Source organism: Cnephaeus nilssonii (assembly GCF_951640355.1).
Source record: "Cnephaeus nilssonii genome assembly, chromosome: 4".
NCBI lineage: Eukaryota > Metazoa > Chordata > Mammalia > Chiroptera > Vespertilionidae > Cnephaeus > Cnephaeus nilssonii.
Window position 1 is genome coordinate 21,452,019 of NC_137075.1, and position 14,384 is coordinate 21,466,402.

Consider the following 14,384-nt stretch of genomic DNA (forward strand, 5'->3'; position numbering starts at 1 on the left):
GTGAAGATGTTCCTGTCACCTACATCATCAGGAATTTACAAGAGTTTTAGGAGCTCTGTGTCAGGGACTGGGGGTAGAGCCCAAATATATATTTCTTCTTATGTCACAGAAGCCTCACAATTTTTTTTAGACAAATACCAATATGATCCTTTCTTGTTTCTGTCAAAGGAATTAACTGAAGATTTAACACAAAATCAAGAAAAGAATCTGGCTATAATTTTTTTTAAAGTTTTTTCTTATGCATGTTGTAAAAACTTGCAATCAACACACAAAGTATTCAAGTAGGTTAGGTAGGAGTTAAATGAAAAGGCATTACATAGACTTAAATAAGAAGACCCAGATTGGAGTCACTTAAACTTGGAGGAAATAACTCCCAACTAACATAATGGTGAGGATTAAATTAGTTAATGTACGTAAAGTACTAAAATTGTACACTGGTATAAAGCATTATTAATATATGTTTAATTTTTAAATTTCTAAGAAACTGAAAGCTGTATGAAAATAGAAGAAGCATCACTTAATGTATTGCTTCTGTTCAATTTGTAGTAGGTAGGAAGCTCAGATATCAGTAAATGAATAAATCTTAAAGTAATTCAAATGCATGTGAAGCATTGAAATGGAGTTCTACTTGCTTACTTAGTGTTTAACTTGATTTAAACCTTTCCATTTATTAGAAGGCAATATCCTCTGCCTTATGGGAAAGCCACATTATATCAGGAACAAATTTGCCTTATGGTATGTCCAAATATAGTTAATTGCCACTTGTATAAATGCATTCTACTCTTTTGCTATAGAATGGTCTATATATTGTCTCAAGAAAAATTAAAGGTCGGGAGGCTGTATTTTACCTCAGCAAGCATTGATTTCATGATTATAATTTGTACATATATGCCCTGGCCAGGTAGGTCAGTTGGTTAGAGCACTGTTCCCATGCACCATGGTTGACAGTTTGATCCCCATCAGGGCACATACAGGAATCAACCAATGAATGCTTAAGTAAGTGGAACAACAAATAGATGTCTGTCTCTGTCTCTCTCTCTCTCTGTCTCTATTTCTCTCTCTCTCTCTCCCTATTTCTCCTTTCTTCTCTTTAAAAATCAATAAATATTAAAATAAACAATTTGTACATACAGTAATCCCCCCTTATCTGCAGTGGATACGTTCCAAGACTCCCAGTAGATGCCTAAAACGGGATAGTGCTACCTAACTACATATATATGAAATATTTTTTCATACACATACACACACACACACACACACACACACACACACATACATATATAGACATACCTCTGATAGTTTAATTTTTAACTTAGGCACAGTAAGAGATTAACAATAACTAATAATAAAATAGTACTGTAAACAAAGTTATGTGAATGTGGTTTCTCTCTCTCTCTGATAATCAAAGTGACTACTAAGTGAATAACGGGTAGGGTATACAATGTGGATACCCTGGACAAAGGGATGATTCATGTTCCAGGCAAGATGGAGCAGGACAGTGAGATTTCATCATGCTACTCAAAATGGCACGCAAAATTTATGAACTTTATTTCTATAATTTTCTATTTAATGTTTTCAGACCTCAGTTGACCACTGATAATTGAAACCAGGGTTAAGGGCAGGGGAGACTACTGCATTTTGTACATATAGAACATATTTGGTAAAATTTATACATACTTTTTTCCGTGTAAAATAATACAGTATAAAACAAGGAAGAAAGCAAATTCCATCCATATAACACATGCTTACTTGGTAATGATTTAGATTTTGAGAATATTTTATTTCTCATGAGGAAAAAACTTTCTAATCTAATGAAACTCTTGAGAAGGAATCTATAAGTATTTTTATTTCTTTTTTTTTCTGGATATGAGTTTGGGAGGTTCACAGCATCTGCAAAGAAAAATGAAATAGATAATGATCCACTGACAGAAATATATGAGGGTCTGGGTAGAAATAATGACATGTTCCTTTTTTAAACAAATTTTTTTCATTGATTTCAAGAGAGGGAGGGAGAGGGAGAGAGAGATAGACTAATGATAAGAGAGAATCATTCATTGATCAGCTGCCTCCTGCATGCCCCCTACTGGGGATCAAGCCCACAACCTGGGCATGTGCCCTTGACCAGAATCAAACCCAGGACCCTTCAGTCTGCAGGCCCTATTCACAGCCAAACCAGATCGGGCCTTACTTTTTTTTTAAGGTCTGTTCTCCTTTGTGTTAGAAGTATGATAAGGTAAGTCAAGTATCAAGAATTGCATGAGTAGAATAGAAAGTATTTCTGGGACTGCCATGTCACTCACTGCAAAGGTGATGAAATGTTTATAAATTTATCTGTTTAGGAGGAGTTTTCATCTCCTAAAGAAAAATGAAAAACTACTTAGAGAACTTAGGAACTTGGATTCAAGACAGTGGTAAGTTGTTGGAAAATCTCAAATTTGTAACTGTCAACTGTCAGCTATTTCTGTTTGTATGAATAGTACTGTATTGCTGAGTTACAGCTTTCTGAGCAGAAACTGTATTTTATTATACCTTAGAAATAATAAACTTTTAAAGGAAAATATTAAAATGTTAGGTATCTTTGAATTATTTATACCTTTTTTATGCATTTCAGAATCAACTTTTGAATTGCAGAAATTTAATTGAATCTATAAATTTTCTTTTTGTTTTCCCATACATACTTAGACGGCCCAAATATACCTTTTTGATTAGTCTAAGAGGCCCCAATTGAAATGACTACTGAATATAAGCTAGTACCTAATAAAAAATACTAATGGAATAAAGAAGATGGATATAGTTGGGTTTATTGCCATAAATCTGATTTCTCTTTAAGCTCTTGGATGTGCCTTATGGTATATCCAAATACAGTTAATTGCCACTATGAACCAGGTCATCACAATTTGATTCCCGGTCAGGGCAAATGCCCAGATCGCAAGCTGGATAATGTGGATTTTTATGCATAAAACCCCATTATACCATAGTTTCCTGGTGTAGCTGGATAAAATTTAATGGGAAACCAGTACTAGAAACAACAAAATATTACTTAACTGAAATTCCCATAGGGTTAATCCATGTATATGTGCTACTTTCTAGATTAATAAAAATGAAATTTTTGTATAGGTGCTTTTTGGCAATATAACTAGAAATACAGTAATAAAGTGGCACTTTGGATATCATCATTATTAAGAATACCTGTATTTCTCACATCTGAAATTTACAACCTCCTTAACATCCACATTTCTCACTCTCACATTTTAACTCAACTGGGGTTTTATACTTTCACATCTCCAGTTTTTTACTTTCACTTTTCCCACATTAAATATGCCCACCCACCTCTGATTTCACTTGCCTTTCTGTCCAGCAAACTCACACATTGTCACCTATTTTTTTAAAAAATATATTTTATTGATGTTTTTACAGAGAGGAAGGGAGAGGGAGAGAGAGTTAGAAACATTGATGAGAGAGAAACATCAATCAGCTGCCTCATGCACATCCCCCACTGGGGATGTGCCCGCACCTAAGGCACATGCCCTTGATCGGAATCGGACCTGGGACCCTTGAGTCCGCAGGCCGACGCTCTATCCACTGAGCCAAACTGGTCAGGGCTGTCACCTATTTTTTAAATGCCATATTTAAGACCCTAAAAACTGTTCTGTATTTGACTTTATATATATGGCAGTAATCAATTCTATAATCAGAACCTTTTTTTTGTTGTTGTTGATTTCAGAGAGGAAAAGAGAGGGGGAGAGAGAGATAGAAACATCAAAGATGAGAGAGAATCATTGATTGGCGAACTTCTGCACACTCCTACTGGGGATCCAGCCTGCAACCTGGGCATTTGCCCTGACTGGGAATCTAATTGTGACCTCCTGGTTCATTGGTCTACATTCAACCACCGAGTCACACTGGCCGGGCCAGAATCATTTTTAATATGTGTTTTCTCTACTCCTAGGCAGCAGTACATTACTAGAGAAAATTATCAAACCAGTGTGATATAAAGCCTTACTGTAGATTAATGCTCCGTTACTTCAACAGTCTTCCTGTTTGTCAAATTTCTTATTCCTGTTCACTCAAACCCTTCATTATTGTCAAAAGGTCTCTTTTTCTAACCTCACTAAGAATTCAGTTCTAATGTTTGACCTCCTGTGTGAAAGACAGTGTGCTAGAACAGCAGTTCTTAACCTTTATTCTTCCTCCACACAATCACATTTAACACACATTAGTTTCATTAATTAAACCCAGTGATTTCTGACAATTGGGAAACTAGTTTGAAACAAACCATCCACCATGCCATCACTATATTACAGGAATGCAAATGGAATAAGATCATTCAGGTCTTTCCCACATCAAACAACTCTGCCTTACATCTGTGTCTCTTTAAAATTTCTATGTTGAGCCATCTTGCTCACATTCAGTTTCAGAAAACCCTCCCCGCCCCCATCTATACTTTTGCTTCTCACCTTCTCTGCCTGCTCTGGATCTTCAAAAAGTTATCTCTTTTTTATCTTGAATTTCTACTTACTCTTATTACCAGATGCACATTTGTAATCTGCCTTTAAAGAAAATAAAACTTCCCTGTTACTGTCCTTCCAAGTTATAGTCTATCCCTTCATGCCTATTACTACCGAATTTGTGGAATAATATAATCTTTATTCATTTCCTTAATTCCTAACTGATGGGTGCTTTTTTTTTAAACTTTCCTTAGAATGATCTTTTTAAAATAATGTTTCATTTCTTTGGCTATTATAAAACAAAAATAAACCATATATTTATAAAACTATTGTTAACAATTGCTTATTTTCTTATTTATTTATTTATTTATTTATTTTTTTAAATATCTTTATTGATTAAGGTGTCACATATTTGTCCTCATCCCCCCATTCCCATCCCAGCTTATTTTCATTATTTCTTTTTTGTTAGACTTATACTTATGATTGTTTATTTTACAAAACTGGAATCATAGTAATATATAGTAAGTTATCTTTTTTAAAATTTATATTGTGAACATTTTCCTCAGCCATTTTGATATTCTTCAAAAAAAATTTTTTATGGTGCCCAGTTAGTTATTGGACATTTAAATTTTTAAAAATGTCTTACCCTACAGTAGATTTTTAGAAATATAATTATTAGGTCAAAGCATACTAATTTCTAGTGTTACCAACATTGTATAAGAATACCTATATAATTTCAACCTCACCATATAAGTAAAATTATATGGTATTTGTCTTTCTCTGTCTGACTTACTGCACTTAGGTTGATATATGCTGTTGCAAATGGTAAGATTTTATTCTTTTTTATGGCTAAGTAATATTCCATTGTATATATGTACCACATCTTTATTCAATCATCTGTTAATGGGTACTTGGGCGGCTTCCAAATCTTGGCTATCAACACTGCAATGAACATGGGGGTTCTTATTCCTTCGAATTACTGTTTTGGGTTTCTTTAACTACATACCCAGTGGAATCACTGGGCCATAGGCAGTTCCATTTTTAATTTTGGGTACCTCCATACTGTTTTTCATAGTGACTACCTACCCCAATCTGCATCCCACCAACAATACATGAGGGTTCCTTTTCTCCACATCCTCACCAATACTTGTTTGTTGATTTCTTGATGATTGCAGATATTGTGCCAACCTTGCATTCAGGAATAAATCCCACCTGATTGTGGTATATGACCTTTTTAATGTATTGCTGAATTTGATTTGTTAATATTTTTTGTGGGTTTTTGGATCTATGTTCATCAGAGATAATGATCTATAATTTTCTTGCTTTGTAGTGTCTTTATCTGGCTTTAGAATCAGGATAATGTTTGTCTCAGAAAATGAGCTTGGGATCTTCCTACTCTTGAATCTTTTTGAATAGTTTGAAAAAGATAGGTATTAGTTCTTTGAATGTTTGGTAAAATTCTCCTGTGAAGCCATCTGATCCAGGACTTTTCTTTATTGGGAGTTATTTGATTACTGCTTCAATTTTGTTGGTTGTAATTGGTCTCTTCAGATTTTCTAGTTTTTCTTGATTCAGCCTTGCAAGATTGTATGTTTCAAGGAATTTATCTATTCCAGATTGTCCAATTAGTTGGTATATAATTGTTCATAGTATTTTCTTATAATCCTGTGTATTTCTGTAGTGTCAGTTGTTATTTCTCATCTCTCATTTGATGTGTCTGGTTAAAGGTTTATCAATCTTGTTAATCTTTTCAAAGAACCATCCTCTGGTTTTATTGATCTTTTACATTGTTTTAGTGTGTGGTTTTTAAAGACTCTATGTCATTTATTTCCACTCTGATCTTTATTATTTCCTTCCTCTCACTTTGGACTTTGTTGTTCTCTTTCTGATTCCTTTATAAATGGAAGGTTAGATTGTTTGAGATTTTTCATGTTTCTTGAGGTAAGCCTGTATTGCTATTTTCTTCTTAGGACTTCTTTTGATGTGTCCCACAGATTTTAGGCTGTTGTGTTCTCATTTTCATTAGTGTCAAAGTATCTTGATTTTTTTTCCCCCTTGATCTCATTGTTAACTCGTTTATTGTTTAGTAACATATTATTTACTCTTAATGTCTTTGTGGGTTTTTTCTTGTGATTGATTTTTAATTTCATCCCATATGGTAATATATATATATATATATATATATATATATATATATATATATATGCTTGATATGACTTCAGTCTCTTAAATTTATTGAGATTTGTTTTATGTCCTAACATGTGGTCCATCCTAAAAAATATTCCATGTGCACTTGAAAAATGTATATTTTACTGCTTTGGGGTGAAATGCTCTGAAGATATCAATTAAATCCACCTCATCTAGTGTGTCATTTAAGGCCACCATTTCCTTGTTTATTTTCTATCTGGAAGATCTATCCATTGATGTCATTAGATCATTAAAATCCCCTATGACTGTGTTACTGTCGATATCTCATTTTATGCCCATCAAGATTTGCTTTACATATTTTGGCACTCCTTTGTTGGGCACATAAATGTTTATATCCCCTTTTTGGATTGCTCCCTTTATCATTATGTAGTGTCCTTTGTCTCTTAATATAGCCTTTGTTTTAAAGTCTATTTTGTTGATATAAGTATTGCTACCCCAGTTTTTTTTTCTTTCCATTTGCATGAAATATTTTTTTTTCCATCTCTTTATTTTTAGTCTGTATGTATCTTTTGTTCTGAGGTAGTTCTCCTGTAAATAGCTTATATATGGGTCTTGCTTTCTTACCTATTCTTCTATCCTTTGTCTTTTGATTGGAGCATTTAAGCCATTTACATGTAAAGTCATTATTGATAGTTTCATATTTATTCACATTTTATTCTTTATAATTATGTTCTTTTTTCCCCCTCCTTTTTTCTTCTTATGGAAGTTCCATTAGCATTTCATGTAATACTGGTTTGGTGGTGATGAACTCCTTTAGCCTTTTTTTGTCTGGCAAACTTTTTATTTCTCCTTCAATTTTAAATGATAGTTGTACTGGGTAGAGTAATCTTGGTTTTAGGTCCTTGATTTTTATCATTTTGAATATTTTGTGCCAATCTTATTGGCCCACAAAGTTTCTATTGGGAAATCAGCTGACAGTCTTATGGGAGTTCCCTTGTAGGTAACTGTCTCTCTCTTCCAGCTTTTAGGATTCTCTCTTTGTCTTTAACCTTTGCTATTTTAATTATGATGTGACTTGGTGTGGACCTCTTCAGGTTTATCTTGTTTGGGATTCTTTGTGCTTCCTGGACTTATATATCTATTTTCTTCACCAGGTTAGGGAAGTTTTCAGTCACTCTTTTCAAATAGGTTCTCAATTCCTTGCTCTCTCTCTTCTCTGGTACCCCTATGATGTGAATGTTGATACATTTCATATTGTCCTAGAGGTCTCTTAAATTATCCTCGTTTTTAAAAAAATTTTTTTTTCTGCTGTGATTGGGTGTTTTCTGCTACCTTGTTTTCCAAATTGCTGATTAGATACTCTGCTTCATCTAAGCTATTGTTTATTCCTCCTGGTACATTCTTCATTTGAGATGTTGTATTCTTCATTTCTGACTTTTTTAAATGGTTTCTATCTCATTTTTATGCTTATTATCTCTCTTTTTAGGTTCTCACTGTGTTCATCCATTCTTCCCCTAAGTTCCTTGAGCATTCTTATAACCATTGTTTTGAACTCTGTATCTGGTAGATTGCTTTCCTCCATTTTTATTGAGTTCGTTTTCCAGGGATTTCTCCTATTCTTTCATTAGAGGCATGTTTCTTTGTCTCCCCATTTTGGCTGTCTCTCTGTGTTTGTTTCTGTGTATGAGGTAGATCTGCTCTGTCTTTCAGTCTTGGTATGGTGGCCGTATGTAGTGGGTGTCCTGAGGGCTCAATAGTGCATTGTCCCTGATCACCTGAGCTAGGTGCTCCAAGATAGTCCCTTGTGTGGGTTATGTGTGCCATTCTGTTGTAATTGACTCTTCTTTGTTGTTGTTGTTTGTTAATCCTCCCCCGAGGATATTTTTCCATGATTTTTAGATAGAGTGGAAAGGAGGGGGAGAGACAGAGAGAGAGAAACATTGATGTGAGAGAGATACATTGATTGGTTACCTTCCGCACACACCCATACCAGGGCCCAGGTTCGAGCCTGCAACCAGAGTACATGCCCTTGACCAGAATCAAACCTGGGACTCTTCAATCTGAGGGCTGGTGCTCTATCCACTGAGCCAAATCAGCTAGGGCAGTTGCAATTGAGTCTTAATTTATCTTGGCCCATCTGTGGGTGTGATCGACCCTCAGGCTGACTTTTCAGAGTCTAACCCCAGCAGGGTCTGGTGGTTGGCAGGATGGCTCTACATGAAATCAGGAGGGTTGGGCTAGTGCATCTCCCCAGACTATGCAGTATCTAGGGCTGGGCTCATCCCAGGAGAGATGGTGTCTAACTCAGTACAGTGACATTGGCAGCTATCCCTCCATTCCTCTCCCTAAAGCCATATAACCAAATTTCTTCCTGTATGACTCCAGTCCACTCTGAGTTGCCATCCCTCATTGGAGCCCACAGTGAATTTCTCCCATCAAGATTGTGTATGCTGGCCCTTTAAGAGGGCACCTGGTTTTTAACAGTATCCTGTCTCACCCTCATGGATGGATTCCCTGCTGGTTTTCACAGTCAGGTGTCCTGTGGACTCCTCTTTTGGCACTGGAGCATCTACCCTTCCTACCAGTTTTGATGGGCTTCTTCTGTATATCCTATTATAAGACTTCTGTTCAGCTAGTGTTTAGTTAGTTATTCAGTTTGATTGTTCTGTAATTTAGATATAATTCTGATTTGGCCTTGGGAGGATATAAGTGTAACTTCTACCTACTCTTCTGCCATCTTAGATCCCTCTTAGGATTTGTTTAATTTGTAATCATTATCTGCAAATAATCTCCTTCCTAAAAATCATGCATGTTTTGCTTATATGCTGTCCTATTTCACTGACCAGAAATTGCACTACAGTGTTACATAGTTATAGTAAGAATGGATATCTTTGGTTGCTGGTTTAAAATAGGTACTTTTTTATCATGCTAATGAAATAGCCTGTTTTCTGGAGTTTTTATAATGAACGGTCGTTAAATGTTATCAATTTTTTTCAGCATTGGTTCAGATTTTCATGTAGTGTTGCTTTCTTGACTAATTGATGTATATTGTATTTCAATATCACTAGATTATTGATATTAAATAACTATTACATTTTGGGATGAACTTTGCTAGATCTTTTGACTTCCTATTGTATTAAATTTACTAGAATTTTATTTTGAATTAGGGCATATAATCTATCTGTTATCATATTCTATAGTTAATTTTTGTTTCTCCTTATTACATTCTTAAAGTTATAGCCAGTTTTATAAAATATTATCTGTTCTTTGAATATTTGGAAGAATAAGTAAAATTTCTAATTCTTTTAGTTTGCTTTTTTTATTATTATTACTAGTCTCCTCAGGTTTTATTTTAGGTCTTGGGTCAATTTTAGTAGTTTTGTTTTTTACAAAATTCCAATTCATTGAGACTTTCAAAATAAATACTACTAAAAATTCATACGTGGTGCCATAATTTTGTTACATTTCTTATTTTAGGTTTTAGGGGAGTTTTTTTGCTTTTTTCATTTTAAGAACAAATTAATTAATTTATGTATTCTCATATCATCCCTTCAGAGTTTTCTCCCCAGCTTTGTTGCAATATAATTGACGTATAATATTGTGTAAATTTAAGTGTAATGACTTATACATGTATATATTGTCAAATGATTGCCATAATAAGGTAGTAAACTTATGTATCACCTCACATAGGTGCAATTTTTTGTGTGGTGAGAACTTTAGAAATCTGCTGTTAATAATTTTCAAATATACTGTATTGTTAACTATAGTAATCATGCTGTACACTACATTCCCATAACTTATTTGTCTTGTAACTGGAACTTTGTACCCTTTGACCACCTTCACCCATTTTGCCCACCCTCAACCTCTGCCCCTGGCAGCTACCATTCTGTCTTCGTTTCCATGAGTTTAGTGGGGGTTTTTTAGATTTCATATATAAATGAGGACATACATACATATTTTTCTTTCACTGTGTTATTTCACTTAACGTAACGCTCTCAAGTTTCATTTAAGCTCACAAATGAAGGTATTTTCTTCTTTCTTATGGCTAAATTCATAGGTATAGGTATAGGTATAGGTATAGGTATAGGTATAGGTATAGGTATAGGTATAGGTAACTTTTTCTCAATTTCTTGATCCATCCATGGACACTTAGGTTGTTTCCTTGTCTTGGCTATTATAAATAACTAGTGGCCCAGTGCACGGATTCTTGTATATTGAAAGGAAATTAATTAAAAGAAAGATTTATGCAGTAATTATGTTATTGCAAAAAATTACATGTCAAAATAGTATATATAATATAGTATTATAAAATTAAAACACGCGTGCGATTTGCACCAGCGAGAGCTTTATATGTATCATGCATGCGCGAGTCAACGTTTATTTTTAAATTGCCAATGTGCATCATATGTACTGGCCGGACGGTCAGTCACTTAGCCTTTCATATTTATAGATGCTACAGTGCACATGAGGATATAGATATCTCTTTGATTTTGTTTCCTTTGGCTATGTAGCCAGTTGGGATTGCTGGATCATATAGTAGTTATATTTTTAATTTCTTGAGGAACCTCCATTCTGTTTCACATAGTGGCTACACCAAATGCATTCTCACAAACAGTATATAAATATTCCCATTTCTCTATGTCCTTGCCAACACTTTTTATCTCTTGTCTTTTTGATACTAGTCATTCAAATAGGTGTGAGTGATATCTCCTTGTCATTTTGATTTGCATTTCCCTGATGATTAAGATTGTTAGCACCTTTTCCTGTACTAGTTGGTTGTGCAAATATCTTCTCTGGGAAAATGTCTATTTAGGTCCTTTATTCATTTTTAATTGGGTGATTTGTTTTGTTGCATTTGAGGCATATAAATTTCTTACGTATTTTGCATACTAAACCCCTTATCAGATATGTAGTTTATAAATATTTTATTCTGTTCCATATGTTTACTTTTCATTTTATCATTTCTTTTGCCTGCTGTGTAGAAGCTTTTTACTTTGTAGTCCCACTTGTTTGTGTTCGTTTTTGTTTTGTTTTGTTGCTTGTGCTTTGGATATCATATCCATAAAATCATTGCCAAGTTTAATATAAAGGAGCTTATACTGTTTTTCTCCTTGGAATTTTATGGTTTCAGGAATTACACTGAATCTGTTAATCCATTTCAAGTTAATGTTTGTGATATATATGTTTTTATGCCAGTGCTATACTGTTTCGCTTACTGTAGCTTTGTAATATAGTTTGAAATCAAGAAGTGAGATGCCTCCAGGTAGGTTTTTCTTTCTCGCAATTGCTTTGCCTATGTAGACTATTGTGGTTTCGTACAAATTTTAGAACTTTTTTTTCTACTTTGTAAAAAATACCATTGGAATCTTGATAGGATTGTACTGAATCTGTAGATTACTTTGGGTAGTATGAACATTTTAGCAATATTAATTCTTCCAATCCATGAGCATAGGTAATCTTTCTATTTGTTTCTTGAATACCTTTCATTGTTGTTTTATAGTTTTCATTGTAAAGATTGTTTACTGCCTTGGTTAAATTTATTCCTAAGTATTTTTTGATGCTATTATAAACGGGATTGTTTTCTTTATTTCTCTTTCAGATATTATTAGTGACTTTTGCATGTCAATTTTGTGTCCTAAAACTTAACTGAATTTGTTTATTCGTTTTAACAGTTTTTTTGGTGAAATTTTTTGGATTTTTATAAGATTACTAGTAGCCCGTTTGCACGAAGATTCGTGCAATAGACCTTCATTCACCTGGCTGCCTGCACCAGTTTTCTGCCGGCACCAGGGACCCAGGCCTTGGCTGTGGCCACCGCCTTCTGCCTTTTTCAGGGTCGGGGCTTGGCCCCAGGCGGTGGTCTTGGGCTCGGCGGCACCCAACATCCTTGCTAAGGATCGCAGGAGCCCACCCCCAGTGGTTTCCTGCGATCCATGCAGGCTGCCCACTGGTGCCCAAGGCCTGGAAAGCCTCTGCCCCAGGCTTTCCCGGCCTTGGGCTCGCCTCACCCAGCGTCCCTGCTACCGATCACAGGAGCCGACCCCCAGTGGTTTCCTGTGATCGGTGCAGGCTCCCCGCTGGTGCCCAAGGCCCGGAAAGCCTCGGCCCCTGGGACCCCCGGGAGCAGCGGGAGGGGCGGGATGGGCCCGGCCACGCACCCCCAGGTGGCCGATCGCCCCAGGCACCCCGGGGAGTGGCGGCATGGGTCCGGCCACGCCCCCCCAGGGTGCTGATCTCGCCAGGCACCCCGGGGAGTGGCGGCATGGGTCCGGCCACGCCCCCCCGGGTGCTGATCGCCCCAGGCACCCCGGGGAGCGGCGGCATGGGTCCGGCCACGCCCCCCGGGGTGCCGATGGGCCCGGCCACGCCCCCCCGGGTGCTGATCGCCCCAGGCACCCCGGGGAGTGGCGGCATGGGTCCGGCCACGCCCCCCCGGGGTGCTGATCGTCCCAGGCACCCCCGGGAGCGGCGGCATGGGCCCGGCCACGCCCCCCGGGGTGCTGATCGCCCCAGGCACCCCCGGGAGCGGCGGCATGGGCCCGGCCACGCCCCCCGGGGTGCTGATCGCCCCAGGCACCCCCAGGAGTGGCCACGCCCCCCCGGGGTGCCGATCGCCCCAGGCACCCCGGGGAGTGGCGGCATGGGTCCGGCCTCGCCCCCCCGGGGTGCCAATGGGCCCCCCGGGGTGCTGATCGCCCCAGCACCCCTGGGGAGCGGCGGCATGGGTCCGGCCACGCCCCCCCGGGTGCTGATCGCCCCAGGCACCCCCGGGAGCGGGGGCATGGGCCCGGCCACGCCCCCCGGGGTGCTGATCGCCCCAGGCACCCCCGGGAGTGGTGGCATGGGTCCGGCCACGCCCCCCCGGGGTGCCGATCGCCCCAGGCACCCCAGGGAGTGGCGGCATGGGTCCGGCCACGCCCCCCCGGGGTGCCAATGGGCCCCCCCGGGGTGCTGATCGCCCCAGCACCCCCGGGGAGTGGCGGCATGGGTCCGGTCACGCCCCCCGGGGTGCTGATCGCCCAGGCACCCTCGAGAGCGGTGGCATGGGCCTCGGCCACTGGGCATCGCCATCTTGATCTTCTCAACGGCAGATATGCCACCCGGAGTCCCGCCCCCAGCCTCCTGCCCGGCCCAATCGTGGGCATAGCGGAGGTGCGGTCAATTTGCATGTTTCTCTATTATAAGGTAAGATGTCCTCTGCAAACAGACATAATTTTATTTTTTATTTTCTTAGTTTAGATGTCTTTTATTTCTTTTTCTTGCTTGATTGCTATTTTGAATAGTGATAATGAGAGTAGGGCACCCTGATCTAATTCCTGATCTTAGAGTAAAAGCCCATTGGGGTATTATGTTAGCTGTGGGTTTTGTCATATATGGCCTTTATTATGTTGAGGCACATTCCTTGTCTACCCAATTTGTGTGAGTTTTATCATGAATTGATGTTGAATTTTGTCAAATGCTTTTTCTGAATCTGTTGAGATAAATGTGTGATTTTTTATCTTTGTTAATGTGATGTATCACATTTATTGATTTGTGGATGTTGAACCATCCTTATATACAAGGGATGAAGCTTACTTTATAATGTTATTATGATTCTTTTATGTGCTATTCAGTTCTGTTGCTAGTATTATGTTGAGTGTTTTTGCAATTATAGTCATTAATGACATTGGCCTGTAGTTTTCTTGTAGTGTTCTTATCTGTCCTTTCTTATCCAGGATAATGCTGGCCTTTTAAAAAGAGTTTGAAAGTGTTCTTTCCTCTTCAGTTTTATGAAAGAGTTGGGGGAAG

General features: G+C 38.1%; 1 protein-coding gene across 4 annotated transcripts in view; it reads left to right on the plus strand.

Annotated features, from left to right (window-relative positions):
* Positions 1-14,384, plus strand: part of RALGAPA1 (Ral GTPase activating protein catalytic subunit alpha 1) — a 278,398-nt gene that overhangs the window by 181,342 nt on the left and 82,672 nt on the right. For all 4 annotated transcript variants that reach the window (XM_079767517.1, XM_079767520.1, XM_079767518.1 and 1 more), the window contains exon 34: positions 2,340-2,411. In XM_079767517.1, the coding sequence (XP_079623643.1) occupies positions 2,340-2,411 (72 nt within the window). The remainder of the gene's footprint in view (positions 1-2,339; positions 2,412-14,384) is intronic.